Source organism: Amblyomma maculatum, chromosome 10, assembly GCF_055883805.1.
Source record: "Amblyomma maculatum isolate TAMU_Amacu chromosome 10, ASM5588380v1, whole genome shotgun sequence".
Taxonomy (NCBI): Eukaryota; Metazoa; Arthropoda; class Arachnida; order Ixodida; family Ixodidae; genus Amblyomma; species Amblyomma maculatum.
Genome location: NC_139353.1, coordinates 165,521,058 through 165,542,726, shown reverse-complemented (window position 1 = coordinate 165,542,726; position 21,669 = coordinate 165,521,058). Strand labels below are relative to the sequence as shown.

At 46.9% G+C, this 21,669-nt stretch overlaps 1 protein-coding gene across 2 annotated transcripts in view; it reads left to right on the top strand.

Annotated features, from left to right (window-relative positions):
* The window catches only part of LOC146177848 (BTB/POZ domain-containing protein KCTD3), a 178,325-nt gene that overhangs the window by 140,990 nt on the left and 15,666 nt on the right, over positions 1-21,669 (top strand). For both annotated transcript variants that reach the window (XM_084580612.1, XM_084580613.1), the window contains 2 exons: positions 407-562; positions 12,342-12,438. In XM_084580612.1, coding sequence (XP_084436738.1) covers positions 407-562; positions 12,342-12,438 — 253 coding nt within the window. The remainder of the gene's footprint in view (positions 1-406; positions 563-12,341; positions 12,439-21,669) is intronic.

Here is a 21,669-nt window from a genome sequence, read left to right as displayed (position 1 = left end):
CCAAACACCAGAACAATTTCAAAAGCCTTCGAGTTTTGCCGTGTAGCAGCGGCACAACTCCTTCGAGTACAATTGCGATTATCTCGAAAGCTATCGACTCAATCACTTTTGAAAATGATCTGTGCAGGGGTATTAAAGCATGTATGAAAATCGGGAGAAAAAGTTGCTCAACAGTAGTGTGACCCATTCAGCAGTAACCAAGACGTGGGCTTTAGTAGTTTTCAAGCAGAATACTCTGGCCTGTATTGAGTAATGTGCATTGAGAATAGAAGAAAAAAGAAAGTTGTTACAATATAAGCATTGCCTTGCAAAGATTTTGCCAGAATATAACTAAAGATATCTCTCATTGGTGGTTGGCCCGAGGTGAGCTTGGTGGCAGCCGTCTTATTCCGTGTGTCCTGTGCAGTGTGCAGCGAGTACAGTCACGTGCGGACGTGGAGTGTGACGCGCTTCAGGGGCATGATTTCAACTCAGCCAGGATCGACACCCTTGGCCTCCTTCAAGGTGGTCTCCCTGGAGGACCTGGAGCCTTCGTCCAGCTACCCAGCTGGCAATGACTGTGGTGGGTAATAGAAAGGGGGCAATTTCACACAAATGTCAAGCTCTCACAGTTTGAGATTGAATGTCCTATTTTCTGCTGAAATTTGAATGACACAAGCTTCCTCCACCTTGCAATGTGCTGCTGTCGTCCAGTAGGCATAGACTTGGGTATGGAAGTCATTGGGGTATACCGTATACACGCGTGTAATGGCGGCACATTTTTTTTCCGAGATTGGGGTGAAAATCAGGGGGTGCGGCGATTACATGAGAAAAAAGACAGCGAAAAAAATTATTTGCGGTGGTACCTGCCTTTATTATTGTCAAAAAACTCCTCGTCCTCCTCCGCTAAACGCGTTGGGATTTCAGGCTCGTCCCGTGTCCAGAACATCACTCCTCGTCGTCCTCCTCCTCCTCCTCCAAACTTATCGGGACTTCAGGCTCGTCCTTGTCCCAGATAAGGTCATCCTCCGTACCGTCCAGCCTGTTTGATATCCCTGTCACCTTGAAACTTTTTTCCACAGTCTCGAACAAAACCGTGGCCCATGCTTCGAGTATTCAGTGGCAAACGGCCGCAAGTGATGCCCGTTTCTGTCGGCCGGTTGGAGTCTTCTGGTGGAGGGCCGTTGCCATCCACTCTCTGTACGCACGGCGAAATCCACACTTAAATGGGCGGTTTACGATGACAGCCAAGTCCGTGTTAGATGCGCGGAGCTGTTGCCGCACACTCTCTGTCAGGTGCCCCCTGAAGCTGTTACTTGTCCTAGACAAGATTCGCCCCTGGTTGCTTCTCCCAAACACACTTCGACTGGTCTGTCACCAGCTCATCCGTCATCCATCCTTTTTCCTGCGCACGAACAAAGATGCCATCAGGGAATTTCTCCGCAGGTAGACGTATCCGCTTAAAAACTATGTGCTGTGTGCAATGTCTAGTGCTTTCATGCGCAACATCTCAGTCGAAACAGCAAAGCTGTTGCGCCGCGTCTCCGTCGCATACTCAAGAAGGGAGCCTTCTACTTCTGGAAACTTGCTTTGCTTCCCTCGGAAAGCGCGCCTCTGAACATTTGTTTTCCTGAGGGCATCTTCTTGGGAGCACCATCGCCGTACACATTTTTCTTCAACGCCGAACTTTCGTCCAGCCGCTCTTTTTCCTTCTTCTTTCGCGTAGTGAATCACTTTCAGCTTAAAGTGAGCGGTATAACTAACGTATTTTCCCATCGAGGAAAAAGAAAATCTTCAGCTCACGAACGCAGAACAAATCAGGGCAGCGATACGTTCCGATTGCGAGATCGCACGTGATATGCTTCGGGCAATCGAGGTTAATGGCTGTAAAACGGAGGAGCGGACAGACTTGGATTGGATTGGATTGGATTTGCTGGCCTCACCCTTTGTAACGGGCGCGCATCGCTGCGGCTAGGAGCGCCCCCTTTGTAATGGTGGCCGCTGCCCCCATGCTCCAATTTTTTTTTTCCTCAAATATTTTGTTCTTAATTCTTGTTGGCAATTCTACTTCTAACCTTACACTTCATTTTGGCTTTCACTTGATTTTTGGGCCCCACCTGGCGGCAGTAACCACAAAACGTTTCGTATTTCTTGCACCGCACAGTAGACGGCACTGCCCAACTTCCTGAAACTCATGGTGCGGCTTTTACTCGGGAAATTTTTTAAAAGTCTTTTTCCCAGTTTTCTTTCTAAAGTTCGGGGTGTGGCCATTACATGCGTGCGGCCATTACACGCGTGTATACGGTACTTACGAAGGAAGCCAAGAGTCCTTGAAAGCAAGGAAACTTTACAGGAGGGGTTTTTAAATGTTTACCACTGGCGTCAACGGAATAAATATTTTTTGGGGTAGAAGCTGATTGATTGGGAAGTAGAAGAGAAGGCAACCACATGCTGCTGGTGGGATCTGAACCCACAACCTTTGCACATAGCATTCGGTACGTTGCTGATGGAGTGGTGGTAGTGGGAGTCTCACTTTTCTCATTTGGAGTGTACAGGTGTTGTGTGTGGCCGGCCGTATTTGTAGCCTTCATCAGCATTGCTTCTATTTAATAAGCATCAAAACAGCCAGAACTGAGGCCCTCATTGAAGGGGGACCAACAACAAATGGTTGTTGGCCGTAACAGTGGCTTACTGTGTTCCAGCCGGAAAACTCACTCTTGTTGAAATGGCATCTTTGTGCATGAGCACTGACCATTAACCTACCCTGAAAATTTTGTTCAAATATCTCAAGAAATAAGAAAGTTGGTGTTCAAGGGTAGCCTCCCCCCTTAAGGTTCGGTGCGCTACACCAGGGAATTTGACAGCTCCTGTTCGCTCCACAGTCAACAGTTGGGAGCACTCTGCGCTCGATTGGTACCCATTACTAGGCAAGTCATCGGTCAACGGTTTGGTATGGTTGTGGCCTGTTAGGGGGGGACACCTCTCTTAGAACGTTGTTTTTTATCTATGGACCGATTTGGATTAAACTTGCATTACTTATGTATTTTGACATGCTGATTTTAAATATATAATTGTTTCTTTTGTAGAGCGCATAGCTTTAAGAATTTTGCCTAATTAATGTTCTTCATTTGGAGGTGAGCTAATTACTAAACACACAAGGGCATGATGAAAATCAGCCTGCATAAATTATCTACAGTGGACTCCCTTTAATCAAAACTGGACGGGGACAAGGAAATCTGTTTCGTTTATTGACAGTTTTGTTTAAGGGTTGTAACTCTTAAAAGCTTGTTGTGTTGTGTTGTGTTGTGTTGTGTTTTGTGGCGCATAAGCAATTCAGGCTATCATGCGCCAAGCACAAGGTATATTATGTTTTATTTTTTTTTTTTTTTGAGAAGGAATGAAGTGTTAAGATATCATAGCTTGTTCAGGAAAGATGTTTCTTCTAAGAGACTAAAAACACATGAAATGTCTGCAATTGCATTCTCTCCTAGGAGAAGTGATGGATGGAATGGTATCTGTTCGGTGTAAAATTGAGTGAAAGGCTTTTTCCGTAGCTTTTCGAGTTTTTTACATGAAATTAAAATGTGGTTTATCGTCAGTCCATGTCCACAGTCTTCACATATGGGTTCATCTTCTTTTTTGAGAATGAAACTACAGTAAAAGCTCGTTAATTCGAACTCGTGGGGGACTGAAAAATTGTTCGAATTAAGCGGAGTTTGAATTAACGAGCGGGCGGCAAAAAAAAAGATGGCCACTGCATTTGGCTGCTAGGGCCGAAGCCAAAATAGCCATATCTGGGATCGTTATCGAGGAATACGCACTACTACTCTTTGAGGTCGGCGATTGCGGGTATTAAAATCATGCGAGTCCAAATACCAAAGGAAATAAAGTGTATCCAATCAATTTATGCGCCTGGAACTAATGATAAATGTACCCACGTGAGCGTCAGGCTTAATGATGAAATATGACACTATTTATGCTTCAAAAACATGTTTATTAACAAAAGAGTAATGATCAAAGCATATCAACATGAAAAATAATCAGTGATTTGCATTTGTTTGCGCTTTCTTCGCCGCGACTCGAGAAGCATTGTCTGCAACTTGCCCAACATCTCCAGCGCAGCATCCGAATTCTCATCGGTGGAGAAATAGCACGCAGCCAGATCGAGTCCCGATGCTGCTTCACATGCGCTCGGAGGAGGCAACGGATCGTCCTCTTTGTCGGACTCGTCGCTGTCAGGCGTGCTCGCCGCGCGTGAGCCGTGCTGCTGACTGGACGCAGCCTCGATAATCTCGGCGTCAGTTAAAGGCCCCGTTGTCTCCACGCCGTTGTCTACGTCGACAAAGCTCTCGAAGTCCACACCCTCCGATAAAACAGCGTAGGCAGGGTCCAGCATGATGGAGCCATCATCTTGATCCACTTGAACATCTAAGTCGGCTGTGCAGCAGGCTTCTGTGGTTTCACTGAAGCCACACTTGCGGAAACAGTTGGCGATAGTGTCCGCCTTGACGGCGTTCCACGATGTTGCCAGCATGTGGCAAGCTCCGAGCAGGTTGACATCATACGGCTTCCCGCTTTCCATGCATACAAGAATCCGTTCTAGGAGGTGGCGCCTGTACAGAGTCTTTAGATTTTTAATAATCCCGAGGTCCATAGGCTGCAGCACAGCAGTAGTGTTTTTTGGCAAAAATGCCAGACGGATCGCCTTCAGTCCATTGATGTCACAATGCGCCGAACAGTTGTCGACGAACAAAAGAATATTTCTATTCTGTGCCGCGAACTTTCTGTCTAGTGTGCGCAACCAGTCCGTGAAGATTGCTCGCGTCATCCACGACTTCTTGTTAGAAGTGTACTCAACAGGGAGAGTCTTCACGCCTTTAAAGCAACGAGGCTTCGCTGCTTTGCCTATCACGAGCAAGCGGCACCGTTCCGTGCCCGTCACATTCGCGCACACTAGCACGGTAACTCTTTCCTTGCTGCGCTTTCCGCCCGAGCACGTATCACCTTTATAGCTCACAGTCTTGTTTGGGAGCAACTTAAAATAAAGTGCGGTTTCATCAGCATTGAAAACATCGCTGAGTGGGTAATCGGCAAGATATTCCTTCAATTCACCTGAGACCCAATTTTCGCAGGTTTCTTTGTCGACTGCGGCTGCCTCTCCGCAGACGTTCTTAAACGTCAGCCCGTGGCGGGCCTTAAAACGTGATAACCAGCCTTCCGATGCATTGAAGTTGCTGATGCCCATTTGGTTGGCGAAGTCCGCTGCCTTCGCAGCAATTATGGGTCCACTTAATGGAATATTCCTGCTGCGAACATCCTTTATCCACGTAATGACAGCAGTCTCCATCTCGGGGTGAGCCGACGTCCGTAGTCTTTTCCGCGAGGGCTCAATCTCCTTTTGGTAAGCATCGATGATAGAGTCCTTGTTCTTGATGTAGGTAGACAACGTGCTTTCTTTGATGCCATACTTTTCGGCAATCGCTGTCTTCGTTAAGAGACCACGTTCAACCGCCTGCAATATTTCAACTTTAGTCTTTAAATCCTTTGCCGAGTACTTTCCATGGCTCGCCATGATCGGCACAGTCGAGGAGACGTCAGTGGCGAGATACCACACAAACGAGCAAGCTCATGCAAAATGCGACAAGAAAAGACTACTCGTGCACTCCACCGATCGCAGCCGCCGCAGCGCAACGAAAATCTGAAACGGCTTGCTCCGGAGCATCGGCGGCGGCGGCGCCCGCGCCACCCGCGCGTCAGAGAAACTCGCTTCTTTTCTTTTCTTTCTTTCCTCTTATCTTTGAACTCTCCTCTATCTGCACGCGGCAGCGGCAGGCCCGTGCACTTTCCTTTTCATCCTTCCCTCAGTCGCAACAACAACAACGCCGGAGGCTCCAGCAAGGAAATAGGCGGCTCCCCTCGTGCGTGCAAAAATGCGCGCTGCTTATTTATTCTCGTCGCTGTGCATATTAAAAAAAAAATTTCAATGCATTGTACTCGTTACGAGGCGACTTCTATTTACGAGAAGCAATGTCGGCTGCCGGCTCCTAGTTCGAATTAACCGACGTGAGTACCGGTACGTTCGAATTATCGGGCGTTCCGGCCCATTGGTATACATAGGGCTTTGCAGGGACCCGGGCATCAGTTCAAATTAACCGGCGGTTCGAATTAAGCAATTTCGAATTAACGAGCTTTTACTGTATGAGTAAGATGTGTGTGTCCTATTCGAAGGCGACATAATATTACCTCCATGAAGCGTTTCTGGTGACTGCATGACTTCCATTCTTCGACAACTGGTTTCACGACGTGTAGTTTGTTGTTTAGTTCATTTTTCCATGAGGCTTGCCATTTTTCCCTGAGCTTTTTTTGTATGAATTTCAAAACATCTTTGCGTGGTACATTTACTTTTTCTATTTTTGCTTTTCGGGCAGCTGCTGCACATTCGTCAGCTGTCTCGTTACCTACGATTCCGACATGGCTAGGTACCCAGCAGAATTTAATTTTGTAACCTCGTGTTTCGGCTGATGTTATACAATGTATTATTTTTCCCACTAAAGGTTCTGTTGCATTTTAGAGTGTAATGCTGTGATTAAGCTGAGGGAGTCAGTGTAGATTATACTCTTTTCAATATTGCATTTTATTATTTTTTCCACAGCTATGGATATGGCATAACTTTCTGCAGTGAACACTGATGCACAATTGGGCAACCTAACTGTTTTCTGGCGATTGTTTTCTACGACACCACTCTATAAAAAAGCACCATTTCTCACACGCTGAAGACGTCGCTCGGCTCGTAATTCGCAAGGACGTCTTGAAGCTTCTGCTGCTGCAAGTCAGAGCAAATATCATTATCTACCATGGCACTTTCACCTGCTATTGTGCAGGATACAGGGCCGTGGCGCTTCTTGAAATGGCTTAAGGGGGGACGCGACCTTTGAAAACCGAAAAATCACGAAACAGTCGATTTTTGGAAGATTATATATTCCGGTAGTATGTTTTATAAACTACCATTTCTGTAATTGTCAATGCCTAACTCGCCGTAGAAATACTCAAAATTAATTATTTAATAAGCGGCGGCTGCCGCGGAGCAGCGAGCAAGCGCTGAAAATTCCCAAACTTTGCGCGCGCGCCATTCCTCTCCCGCTTAACTGAGCGCCGCCATCTTGGTCTTGTTTTGTTTGTGAATTCTTGCACTTTCTTCTGCCACCCTCGTCGACGGCGGCGCGGTCGAGGCGTGGCTTGCTTCCGATTGGGAGCCTGGTGGCGGCTTTCAAGTTTCGCGCGCTGGAATTCAAGGCTGCGATTGGGCAAACCGCGCGCTCCACGAGAACGCGGGGGATCAGGCGACTACTATTGGCTGCTGCGGCCGCTGACACGTCAGTCTCCGCTGGCTACCTCCCCACGTCGTCTGCTATGGCTCTTTGCTTGCTGTCATTGATGGCTGTCTTTGTACTTCGTGCGTTCTGTTCGCCTTTCGCCATTGTTGCGATTGCCGGATTTACGATCACTCGTCGTGCCCTCTGAACGGTTTCGTGCAACGTGCTAAACGTTGCGTGGTCGCTCACGATGCTTCGAGATGCGACACGCGTTCAGTGCAGACTTGGCTAGCTTTTTTTTTTTTTTTTTTTCGTTTCGGCGCTTATGTCGCGGAAGATAACCCAGGAAGTCGCTTGCCGCGTTTGGGCCGTTCCTCGTTCCTGCGGCGAGATGCCGCGAGAGATGAACCGAGAAGCCGCTTGCTGCGTCTGCACCGCCCATCATGCTAGGGCGAAATGTCACGGGGGAATCTGGAATGCCGATCGGCGCGGCTTGCAGAGCCCAGGATCGACGGATCTCAGCAAGTGGAAACTGGTCCGTGGCACCAAGGCGTTCACTGTAACCGATCGCTAGTCGCACAGATGTTCGTTGTAGCCGAGACGGAGCGCCATAGCCGGAGGGGCTTGCGAAACTCGATGAAGTCGTGAGCTCTACTATGTAGGGCCACCAAGATAGACAGGTCGCGGCAGAGAGTTCTGACAAAATGTGATTCACTGGAGAAGGTAATGGCAACCCACTCCAGTATTTCATGCCAAGAAAACCCTATGGCTAGTCACAATACCATTAAAGATATGGCGCCGGAAGATGAGCCCCCCAGGTTGGAAGGCATCTCACATGTTACTGGGGATGAACAAAGGGCGATTCCTAGTAGCTCCAGGACGAATGAAGCGGCTGGGCCAAAGCCAAAAGGACGCTCACTTGTGGATGTGTCGGGAAGCGACCGGAAAGTCCGATGTTGCAAGGAGATATATCACATAGCAACGTGGAATGTAAGATCTATGACGCAAGGTAAACTGGATGTCGTCAAGCGAGAAATGGACAGATTGAACATCTTGGGTATCAGCGAGCTCAAGTGGACCGGAATGGGAGAATTTAACTCCGGCGACCATTATGTCTTTTATTGTGGGCACGAATCCAAGAGAAGGAATGGGGTCGCTCTCATAGTAAACAGAAGAATGGGCAAAGCAGTGCTAGGGTACAACCCCAAAAACGACCGCATGATTTCACTTCGGATCCAAGGTCACCCTTTCAACATAACAGTTATCCAAGTCTATGCACCGACCACTACTGCTGAAGAAGCTGACGATGAGAGATTTTATGCAGACCTACAATGCCTTTTAGACCGCACCCCATCATCAGACGTCGTTTTTCTCATAGGAGACTGGAATGCTAAGGTCGGGAGTGAAGAAATAACCGTAATTATAGGCAAGTTCAGTCTTGGCGAGCCAAATGAAGCTGGGCAGAGGCTAGTAGAGTTTTGTCAAGAAAACAACCTCACCATAGCGAATACTCATTTTCAACAGCACAAGAGGCGCCTGTACACATGGACTTCGCCGGACGGTCTGTACAGGAATCATATCGATTATATTATTTGCCAGCAGAGATGGAGAAGCGCTATACAAGCAGTAAAAACAAGGCCTGGGGCTGATTGTGGCACCGATCATGAGCTTCTTGTTGCCAAAATTAAGCTTCGATTGAGGAAAACGCAGAAAACTAGAAGGCCTTTCAGGTATGATCTAGATCAAATTCCATTAGAATATGCTATGGAAGTGAGGAATCGATTTCAAGAATTAGATCTAGAAGACAGAGAGCCCGAAGAGATGTGGACTGATGTTCGTGATATAATACAAGAAGTTGCTACTAAGGTAGTTCCAAAGCAAAAGAAATGCAAGAAAGCAAGCTGGTTTTCTGAAGAGGCTTTGCAAATAGCTGAGAAAAGGAGGATGGCAAAATTTATGGGGGAAAGAGAAAGATGCAAGGTTCTCAATGCAGATTTTCAGAAAATAGCAAGGAGAGATAAAAATGCCTTCCTAAACATACAGTGCCAAGCAGTTGAGGACAACAGCCAATTAAGGAACACAAGAGCTCTGTATAAGACAATCAAAGATATCAAAGGAAGCTTCTGTACTAAGCTGGGCGTGATAAAGAACAAATGAGGCAAGGAACTCACTGAAGCCTCAGAGATAAAGGTGGCAGGAATACACAGAACTGTACAAGAAGGACCCGAATGTGCAAACCCAACATAAGACGGTTGTGATTACTGATCTCGAGCCGGGCATCCTGAAGAGTGAAGTTGAATGGGCCTTAGCCAGCCTTGCTAAGAACAAAGCTAGCGGAACTGATGGCATTCCAGCTGAGTTGCTTCAAAGCCTCAACCATGACGACGCTGTTAACGTTCTGTATACATTATGTCAGCAAATTTGGACAACCTCGCAACGGCCATAGGATTGGAGGAGGTCAGTTTACATCCCCATTCCAAAGAAAGGCAGTGCCAAAGATTGTTCCAACTACCGCACGATCGCGCTTATTTCGCATGCTAGCAAGGTGATGTTGAAAATCCTCCAAGGTAGGCTGCAGCAGTATGTGGATCGGGAGCTTCCGGACGTGCAAGCTGGGTTTCGCAAGGGCAGAGGAACTAGAGACCAGATTGCCAACCTTCGCTGGATCATGGAAAAAGCAAGAGTTCCAGAAACCCATCTACTTCTGCTTTATTGATTATGCGAAAGCGTTTGACTGCGTAGATCACAGCGGATTGTGGCAAGCTCTCCAAGAGATGGGAGTTCTAATTCACCTCATTTGTCTCCTCAGGAACCTGTATGAAGGGCAAGAGGCCACAGTCAGAACTGGGCATGGTCTTACTGATTGGTTTCCGATTGAGAAAGGAGTGAGACAAGGCTGCATACTGTCGCCCTGCCTATTTAACCTATATGCTGAGTGCATCATGAGGAAGTCCGGTCTGGACGAGTCTTCAGCTGGAGAGAAGATTGCTGGAAAACGTATCAACAAGATATGTGGATGACACCACTTTAATGGCAGAAAGTGAAGTGGAACTCAAGAGACTTCTGATGCGCGTACAAGAAGAGAGTGAGAAGTTGGGGCTTAAACGGAACATTAAAAAGACAAAGATCATGACGTCTTGCGCTATCGAGTCCTGGAGCCTCAAGGGAAAAGAAGTGGAAGCCGTGACAGATTTTCTCTTCTTGGGCTCCAAGATTTCCCCGGAAGGAGACTGCTGCCACGAAATTAGGAGACGCCTGCTTCTGGGAAAGAGAGCCATGGCTACCCTTGACCGCCTAGTAAAGAGCAGACACATTACACTGCCAACCAAGATCCGTATAACTTGTGCTTTCATCTTTCCAGTTGTGATGTATGGATGCAAGAGTTGGACTGTGAAGAAGGCTGACCGCCGAAGAATTGATGCGTTTGAATTGTGGTGCTGGCGGAGACTCTTGAGAGTTCCTTGGACTGCCAGAAGATCAAATCAGTCGATATTGTCGACCATAAAGCCTTACTGCTCATTGGAGGGTCAAATTCTAAAGTTAAAGCTCAGCTACTTTGGTCATCTGATGAGAAGAGAGGAGTCGCTGGAGAAAGATTTGATGTTGGGAAAGGTTGAGGGTCACCGGAGAAGGGGTAGGCAGTGAACACAGTGGTTAGATGACATCCTCAAGGCGCTGTAGATGAAGTTATGTGATGTTAGGAAGGTAGTGAGAGACCGGAAAGCGTGGCGTGATATGGTCCATAGGGTCACGAAGAGTCGGACACAACTGAACGACTGAACTGAACTGACATTGTCCGGACAGTGAGTTTCCATATGAGACGTAAATGCATGGAAAAGGTTTGGTCCCCAGAAAAACTGTCCATAATTCAAATCGCCTATTTTAACAGGGGTCGTATTAACGAGGCACGACTGTACGGTGTATAATTTATACTGGATTCTTCTGTAGGCTGCATACTTTTGTGCAATTCGTTTATATTTTATTTCTTTTATTTATTTGGAAATAAAGAAGGCAAACATTGTTTGCTATTTTTCATTTCTCGTTTGTTTTTCACTGATCAGGTATTCAATATTTAAAGGCATTTTGCTTTTCTTCATATTTTATTCCTGTTCAAAAATTTTAGTATTCATACATCCCTAGAAGAATGTAACCCTGAAATGAGGTATGCACACTTTCATTCTATAAAAAAAAGTGTAGATTGGTATTTTGTGGCGTAAAATGTGAAGAGCCCCTTTTTTAGGCCTTGCAAAAATGAGTTTGTACTTGTGGTGCACTTAGTGCAGGCGAGGTTTAGTAACACATACATTGGGTACGTTGACGACAATAAGGAGCCAGGATTGCTTCCTCGTTGTTTCTGGACACCGCACCTGTTCACACCAATGCACTATGGGGCACTGACTGTCACCGCAATCCTAAGTCTGGCCTGCTCGTATGTGAGCACATATAGTTGCTTTCAAGTGCATTGCCGCCTTGCTCCTATGGCACTGAGAATGAAAGCAGAGAGTTTCTTCACGTCTTGTCTTCAAATCGTATCTCCATGGGAAAGGCCCTTTTGCTTTAGCTTTGCCCTCTTGCGTCAACGCGTTGCAGAGACGTGGGTGAGCATCGTTGCTCTGTAGCTCATGTTGCAAGCTCCCGAAATCGGCCCGCTCATATGTTGTAGCATGTGCAGTCGATTGCTAAACGTATTGCATGACTGAAGTGTGCCAAAATTGTGGATGCAGTAGCTTAGAAATCGTTATCTGGGAGTGTATTAACTGGAAGAAAACCATTGTGTAACTGTGTGGGATGTATTTACTGCGTAAAATTTTGAAAGTTTGAACCAAAAATGTGACGGCAATGTTCTACTGTACATGCAGCTGTTTACAGTAGAAGAAAAGGACATACCACTCACAGTATCCTCTAGTGGGAGACTGTGGAGAGTTATTTTGTCTTCTCATGTCTTTTTTTTTTTTTTCATAGCACTAAGTGATTAGTAGTAGACTCACGAAGGGTGATGGCTAGGGCAGTGAATGAAAGGGGAGTGAGTGGTGCCTGTTTTCCCTGCAGGTCCATATGGGGAGCAGGACGACGAGCAAGTCTTCATCCAGAAGGTGGTGCCCGAGACAGACCAGCTGTACGTACGCTTCGCCTCCTCAGGCAAGAGGTGAGCCACATTGCGCTTTACTGCTCTCTAGGAGGTAAGAGTCGGGCTGGGGTTGGAGCTTTTCAAATCAAATTGCTCACAGGACACAGCTGGTTGCCAGTACAGGCACAAAGGACAAACACGTACCACGAATGTTGAGTGGTATCCTCCATACTTGTCGTTCGTCCCTTGCTGTTGCCATGTTTCATTCTGTGGCTTCAAATAACACCCTGTCACGTTCGTGTTGGCTGTGGCAGAAAGGCCTCTTGGCACTCCACCGTTGTGCACTTTCATAGGGGGGCGGGAATCTGAATGATTTGAATGAGTGACAAGGAAAGCAAAAATGGAATGCCACATAGCCAGTGTATTGCTTTTTGTGTTCCCCTGAAGGCCACGTCAACAAGAGTTTACTGTGGAATCAAAATCAATTAGAAGTGGGGATGAGCAGTTAATGGGACGACACTGTACCCGATGGTCTTTGAGGATAACAGATGTTTGATGGCGCAACAAAAGAGGAGGGACAAGACACACATGTCCTGTCCCTCCTCTTTTGTTACACTATCCCGGTTGAGGACTGCATTGCAGAAGAAGGCAAGTGTAGCAGGGCCAGTAGGTGGCCGGAATAGATGGAGAAGTTTGTGGGGTGAGGCACAGGACACGGTTAGCCAGAAAAGTTATGGTGAGGAAGTGTGAGTTGGTGCTCCGCATTGTCAAACTGGCCGCACAAGTGTCTGGTGCACCAAAATATGCATTCAGTTGAGGCAAAGAGGCTGGCGTGAGGAGCAGGGTTGCCACCAGTAGCTACTTTTTGCCAAATTAGCAGATTTCAGAGGCTCCTGACTACCAAATATTATTATTGACAGCATGGCGAATTTTTGACTATTTTTTATTAAAGCCTCGTGATGTGGGTTCTAAGCCCAGTCTTTTCCCGATAAACTAACGACAGCATTCCCTATGCGTTTTTAGGACAGTATGCTCTCTTGGCTCCACACATGTCTCGTCAATGCTTCGGCTCTGTGCACTCAGCCGAATCAGTGGCACTTGTCCAATTTGTGTGCACTCGTGCGCTGCCACGCTTTCGGCTGCGACGCATTCGACACGAGTGTGGCACCATGCAACCGTGGAGGCCGACTGTGGAGCATGGTAAAATCTTGTCCCACAGCGCATGTTAGTAGGCGCATCTGTCAGTGCAGCCGTATTTCACTCTATAATGACCGAAAAAGCAAGCTTTGATGAAGGTCGAGAAAAAAAGAAAGAGACGAAGAATCTCAATTGGGCTCATTTGAAAGAACATTGGATGTGATAGCAATCACAGTGCATTTATTTTTGCTGGAATTGCGCAGTCACCAACCGATAGCTTGTGAGTCTAGTGAAACTGGCAAGCATAGAGCTTTGGTGTGGTCAGTGTGGTCAGTGTGGTGCCTGACAAACCTGCACCACCATAATCATAAAATTTTGCAAGCATGCACTGTCATCCCTCGTTACCCACTGTTTGTGCTAAGGTAGGATAGCCTCCGAGATCTGCAGATTCTCCGAGGCCCTGGAGGAAGAAAGCGGAGATATTAATGTCACTCTGCAATTGCTTCCCACATATATCGGCATTCTACAATGGCCGTTGTGTCTGATGTAGGCCACTTCCTGTGACTGATGTGCCATCATGAGTCGTGCGCCTCAGTGCAGCAACATCAGACACATCATACGTGCTCTCTGCATTATATTTCATAAGTTGCTGTTATAAGACGACTTGCATGTTAGCTGCAATAATAGCATTAAAGAATATCGCCTTGGATGACAAGAATAATGGTACAGAGTGAAACAGATGCAGGAGTCGTGACATTTACAACAAGTCAGTCGACAAAAATGCCCTCAGTAGCGGCGTTACAGCGGCGCCACCACTGCATGTGCCATAGATAGGTCATTATAATTCAACCATTTTGATAGTTCTTGTACGAAATTTGGATTTTATTATTAGTTTTTACTAGTGTCTGGTACAGCTCAAGTCTGCAGCAACCATCACTCACAATTCCCCCATGGCAAAAAATTGTCCATCGTTAAAGCTTTCCTCGTTACCTAAATACAGAATCAAACATTAGAGCATCACCAGCTCAGGATTTTCAGTACATCTGGTTTGTTTAGTACAGTCAAATCTCGATATAGCGAATCTTGCCCGACAGCAAAAAATTATTCGTTATTTTGAAATATCGTTGTGATGAAAAATTCGTGATTACAGTCGAACCCGGATATATCGAATTTTGGTTATATCGAACTCATGGAATATCCCCTTGAACATCCCATGTAAAAGTATAGGAAAGCCGCGTCATATATCGAACTCCATCTCACCAGTCGTTCGATATATCGAACTCCGCACCACGCATTGGAAAGTGTGCCTTCCTCAAAGACGATCGCATCACCCTCGGCTGTTTGCCACATGACTGTTTCAAGCCACACGTGGAAGGAATAAGAGGGGCAGTTCGGCTAGGGCAGTGCCATTCCCATTCCCCAAAGGCGCGTGCATCTGCAGTTATCGTTTCCCGCACGCCAGCACATGACGTTTGCAAGCCATGTGCGTGAATGAACCAGAGAGAACCGGTGGGAACGAGAGGGGAAAAACGCGATAGAGCGAAGCGCAAGGGTGTGCTCATTCTTTTGCCGAGCTATCTCTCTCCTTCCTCTTTCCCAGCCTTCGTTCGTAGTAGCACACGCTACGCATGCGCCAAGCCAGCCCAGCCCGTTTTCAGACAGAACGTCGGACACTTTCTCCAGCGTGTGTTGCGAACCCTCTGCGCGCGGCGGCTGACGTGCCTATGACGCTTGCGGAAGTTAAAAAAGAGACAGATCTTTTTTTTTTTTTTTTTTGCGAGTCGTTTGTTCTTATTGTTGTGCTGTATGCACGGCGTAGCGCAAGATATGGCGTTACAAAGCGGCTTCTTTTTTATTTTTTTTTTACAGGAGTCATTTATTCTTGCATGTATGAATCAACGAAAGCACGCGGCCAGCTGCGATCATGACACCGGCTTTTAGCATTTTTCGCTTCAAACATCATTTGCAGCTACTTTATCACGCTTTCCAATGATTTTATGGCAGTAAACTACGCCCGCCCCAAACGCGGCGGGATAAATCGAACTAGGCTTGTGCAATCAAGCCATCACGGGCAGTCTGCCAAGTTCGCTCCCCGCCACAGCAGGAGCTATCAAAAGATAAACACTCCTCAATATTATCGCTGCTCAGCGTCTTGGCACGCTGCCAAGAAATGAGCTCTGGATGAGACGACCAAAACGGAGTGCGACATGCAAGCGATAACGGTGGCGATTTCCGCTACAGCGACACAGAAACCTTGTTTTGAGCTGCCGGGGTGGTTCCTACAGCAGAGGGACACAGTTCCAACAAGTTGGAAATTTTTTGCTCTGTCGCTGCTCGTCGCTGAGATCGCTTAATCGCTTGCATGTGAGCAAGTTGGCCTTAGCGCCTTTTTTTTTTTTTTTTTTTTTTTTTCAGAATTCTCGAGTGCAAAAGTGGAAGGTGGGTTCATTATGCGAGGGAGTTGATTACGCGACAAATACAGTATCGTTTTTTCGCATCATAAGTGCCATTCCAAGCCGATTTCTGTATATCGAATTATCGATATATCGAACTACTTCGCAATCCCCTTCGAGTTCGATATATCCGGGTTCAACTGTATAAGCCAATGGTCAAACCTTGGTATGAAAATGACGTAACTTGGCAGTAGGCACGTGTGTAGACAAGCAAAACCTCAAGTGAAAAGGTTGCACTAACTGCAAAGCTGATTTATTTGTAGAAATCAATTATTTTCTTCTGCCGCGTGCAGCAAACACGACCGCGTACTACATTACACCACTACAGCACATACACCTTCCACTTTCTGGAACACCTCATGCATGCGTGATTGCACCGAGCGATGAAAGTGCGAACTTTGTCCATGTGCAAAAAAACACAAAATACATCAAAGTTCTTTATGACCCCATCTTCAATGCTCCCTGAGCTTTGAAAATCATGTCTCGGTCTTTCGTAATGATCGCGGCAGTCGATGGGGCAATGCTAGCTGTCTGTAGAGGCCGAATCGCTTTTTCCCTGCATAATTTCTTGCAGTGAAAGCAGCTGCATTGATATATTCTTGCCACTTCGCTGGATAATATCATCGCCAATCTCGCACATACTTCGCAATAAGATAATCTGCTGCAAAAAAAAATAATAAAAATACCGTCCCGCACGCGCGAACGCACTAACGACCAAGCCGCATACGGCACACAACAGAGGAAGAAAAAAATGCAGGCCGCTAGACCTGCTGGCTACTGCGTAATAAACCACAGCTTCATGGTGACGCTAGGAGCTGGTCCTAGGTGTCCTGATGATGATAGCTACATCCCATGGACCATACACACAGAAACGGCGGTTTCTGTTTCGTTTCACACGAGAGTTGCAAGCTGCGGCACTGTTAATTTTAGCCGGATTGGTACTACTGGTGGTCCAAAATATAGAAGAAGAAATAAAATATGTTCGTTATTCTGAAATATACGCTATTTTGAAATTCGTAATTCTGAAATAGTTCTACATTGAAAACAGCAAATCTGCTTGAGATTCTTAAAAAATTTGTTAATTTGAAAAATTCATTAATGTGGTGTTCAAAAACAGATTTCGCTTACTGTTTAGCGGAGTAATAATACACACGCCGCATACAATTGTTCATAGTTGGCAACTGCTGTAATCTTACACACGGTGAAAGAAAGAGAGGTGCTCCGACGGCGCCACGAGGAGCGGCCGTTTAGTGTGACTTTTACGCATGACGCGGCCGCCAGAGGCAGCACAGGTACTGGGGGCCTGTCTCGTCGCTCCTTTCACTAGTGTTTCTATGGGCGCGCCTAGGACGGGCTCTTGATTTTGATACAAGGGCGTTCGCCTGGTTGAAACAATTTTTTTTTTTGGTTGGAGGTAGTAGTATCTTTATATTTCTGCACATTTTCAGGGTTATAATTCGAATCGGAGCTGCATGAATGATTTCTTAACTGATATGCAGCTTTGTGGTTTACAGTCGCCGACCGATTATTCGGACCTCACGGGGACCGCCAAAAAATCTGAATAAACAGGAGTCCGAAAAAACAAAATCAGAAAAAAAAAACATTATTTCTATGCACTGGCATGCCCTATGCACTTATTCAATTCAGGCCCCACAGTTGGCTGGAAAAAATCGTGAATACGCTGCTGAATGCTCCTCTATTTGCGAGCAATCAGATCGGCTTGAATCTCGGAAAGGGTGGTGCTGTCACTGTAGGCAGCTGCAAGCATCGTCATCGCATTCACAAGGTCCGCGTGTGACGACAGCGGAACAAGTGGTGCGTCGTCCTCTGACTCAGATTCGGCGTCAGGCGGGACAGCAGACACCTGACGAATTATCTCATCATCGTCCAGCTCTGCGCATGTTGTGCTGCACTGTCGGCATTTGAAAAGTTCTCAAAGGTGACTGCGTCTGGGATCACCCTACCACAACTGCGCAAGTCTTGCAGCACATGTTCACCATCTGTGGGAAGCATGTCAGACGGGAGATCCTGGGCTGCGGCATCCGCTTCACCAACTCCAACAAATCCAGCATGCCGAAAGCAGTTTCGGAGTGTGGCTGCAGTCACTGCCTTCCAGGCGTCAGCAGACATGCTGATCGCCGACAGCAGAGCTACAGCATACTGCTTGCTGGCGTCAATGCACAGAACCATGCGGCTCAGCAAGCGTGCTCTGTATAGCACCTTCAAATTTTTAATCACATCCTGGTCCATGAGTTGAAGGACGCTCGGTTTGTTTGGTGGCAGGAATTCCAACTGAATGGATTCCAGGTCATCAATGTGGACATGGGCACCGCAATTTTCCACAAAGAGTAACACCTTGCGATTTTGGGCCTTGAATTTCTGGTCCAGTTTGCGTACATAGGCAGCGAAAAAAATTCTGCGTAATCCAAGCTTTCGAGTTGGCTTCATACCACACGGGCAATGTTTTTACCCCCTTGAAGCATCTCGGGCTCTTTGATTTCCCAATCACAAGAATTGGGAGCTTTTCATTTCCCGACATGTTGCTGCCAACCATCACTGTGACCCGGTCTTTGCTATGCCTTCCGCTGTGGCAGGGGTCGCCAGACACGGACAGTGTCTTCTCGGGTAACATCTTATAAAAAAGGCCTGTTTCATCACAATTGAAGACATCATCAGGCGAAAATCGGTCCAGCAGCGATTCCAGTCTGTCGGAGCGGTAATTTGTTACAAGATTCTGGTCCACGGCATCACTCTCGCCGCACATCTTCTTGAAAGTGAGGTCATACCTCTTCTTAAAATTACGGAGCCAGCCATCGCTAAACTTAAAGCCTTCGATGTTCATTCGCAGTGTGAGGGCCTCCGCCTTTTGTTTCAGAAGATCGCCCGACACTGGGATCCTCTTTGTAACTGTCGCACACAGCCACATGTGGAGCGCTTCTTCGAGCTTCGGGTGGCTGCCCTCTCTGAAATTTTTTCTTTCCAGCACTGAAGAAGACTTAATGATTCGTTCAAAATCTTCATTTTGTTTTTCATATAGTCCGACACAGTCTGCTTCGAGATGCCGAACTCCCGGGCAGCTTCGCTCTGCAGGTGCCCATTCTACACTTGATGGATCACGGCGATCTCTTCGCCATTGTCATCGTTGCGTATTTGCCGCGCTTCTTAGCTGAATTTCCCGGCGCTGACTGCCCCGATGTTGGCGGCATTCCCGTGTGCTTCGTTGGTCTCACTGCTAGGCGTACACAACACACAAGGAACACAAGTAGAATGAACACTGCACGTTTTAACTACACCGCACGCAGTCACAAAGAAGAAAGAAGAGATGACCGGGCCAGCGGCTACTGGATTTGACCTGAATTTGGATGGGTGAGACCGAAACTAGCCATTGTGCCGGAACACACCAAAACGGTGATGATGATCGGACTCCACTCCTACCGCCGCCTCTTGGGGCAGTAAGGAGGCTCATTCCAAAACAGAACTGGCGCTTCATGCTTCAGTCAGCGTCGTTGTGGGTAGCTGCTGTCGATCAAGTTGGCTCGAGTAGGGTCCGAAAAATCAAATGGAGAGGTTGCGAAGTGTTCGAAATTTCGGTATTTGTTATGCATTACGGCCTATGGGAAGGGTGACGGTGCCGCGAAGCAGTCCGAATAATCGGGTATGTTCGAATTTTTGGAGTCCGAAAAATCAGTCGGCGACTGTACGACAAACACGAGTAATTCAACATTTGCTGAAAGCACTCCTGTGAGCGGCGCGTAAAAAGCATCCAGAGGAGTGCAAGATGACCATGTGAGCCTTCACAGCTGCCAACATGTGCAGTGTCAGGTACTGTCACGCTGAAAAAAAAGAAAAACAAACATAGTTACGTTTGCGCACTCCGCTGTTTGAATTTCTTGTCGCCGTTCTTTTTTACAGTTGATAACAAAAACACGCCTATGTCCTGATTTATTGCATTGCGGACAATTGTAGAAGGCCTTTGCTGCTACTGAAATGTAAATATGACGAAAGAAATTTAAACAGCGGAACACGTAGGCGCGCATTTGCTCGCATTTCTTTTTATTACCATGTACATGTGCGTGTCGTGCATTACAGCAAAATTTGAAGGTAGGGTACTATAGGGGGGTTCTAAGATCAAACAAAGGATGGTCAGTCGACCTTATAAATTGATTTTAAAATTTAATATATTGTTGCTCGATGACTGAAAAAAGATATCTGCAATTTTTTTTGCTGTCAAATTTTCTTTTCGGGGCATAGGAAATTAATAATAACGAAAGAGTGGAGTTTCAAGCTTATTTTTCGTTGTTTCTGACAACTTCGGTTATTGATCACACAAACAATTAATAAAGTTAGGTACAGTAGAATCTCGGTGATACGAACTCGGCTGATACGAAATTTGGTGTGATACGAATTCATAAAATTCCCCGGCCGAATTGCATTGCGTTCAGTGGGCAAAAAAATCTGATGTTCCGAACACTTTTTCTTTTCGCTACGGGTGATACGAACTTCGGTATCATGACCGGTCGAGGCCCATGCACACACGCACAGCGAGAAAAGCGTGCGCAGCGGCACAGCACTGATAGCACGGATCGCGCGCACGCGCGCGAAAGAAGAAAAGAAAAAAAAAAGTTACAGCGGGAAAAAACCGGCTTAGCGACCCGCGGCAGCAGCGAAGTTGGCGAAGGAAGGCGGCGCTATCTTGCCCCCCCTCCCGCTCTCTCTCTTTCTCTCCCCCCCCCCCCCCCCCGCATATTGTTTTTTTTTTTTAGTTGTGCGCACGGCCTTGCGGCCCTCTCCGCCCCGCAGGCCACGCTCTTCCGCTTTCCGGAGTCTCCGCTGCAACGGCAACACGTTGCTACACGTTGCTTCGTTTTCTCGTTTGTTGAGGCTGACACCGCGTTGATAGCGCGTCGTTTTGTGATTATCTCGGCAACGTGAAAAGGTACATCATACTGCAATGTCACGGAAGAGAAAGGCGCTGACCTTTAAAGACAAATTGGAAATTTTAAATATGGTGGACAAAGAGCCCAAGAAAAGGCGCACTGACATGGCCAAGGAGCTAGGCCTGCCGCTGTCAACGTTGTCAACGATCGTTGGTCAGCGCGACCAAATTATGCAGAATGTGCAGCACTTCGCAATGAATTCTAAAGAAGCCAAAACTGCCCACCATGTGAAGTTGGAAGAGGTTCTAACGTGGTTCAGAGAAGTCACGGCTGCCGGCGTCAACATCGACGGAAAAGCGCTTCGTGAGAAGGCAGCGGACATCGCACTCACACTTGGAATTGGTGACTTTCAGGCCTCTGGTGGATGGATTCACCGGTTCAAGGTGCGTCATAATCTTTCCTACAAGACCGTTTGTGGCGATGGAAAAAAAGTTGACGCCTCCGCCGTGGAAGACTGGATGACAACCACACTGCCGTCTTACATAGCGGGATATGAGGCACGTGATGTTTTTAATGTAGATGAAGCACTAATGTAGAAAACAATTTCCAGCCCGAAAAAAGTTTGTGCTTTAAAGGCGATGCCTGCCGGGGCGGACAAAAGAGCAAACAACGTATCACAGTTTTGTTTTGTTTCAACGCCGACGGATCGGAAAAGATGCCGCTGACAGTCATTGGCAAATATCAAAAGCCCGGATGCTTTAAGGCAGCCGGTCGATTTCCCTGTGTCTACAAGGCAAACAAAAAAGCATGGATGACGTCTTCTTTGTTTATGGAATTCGTCA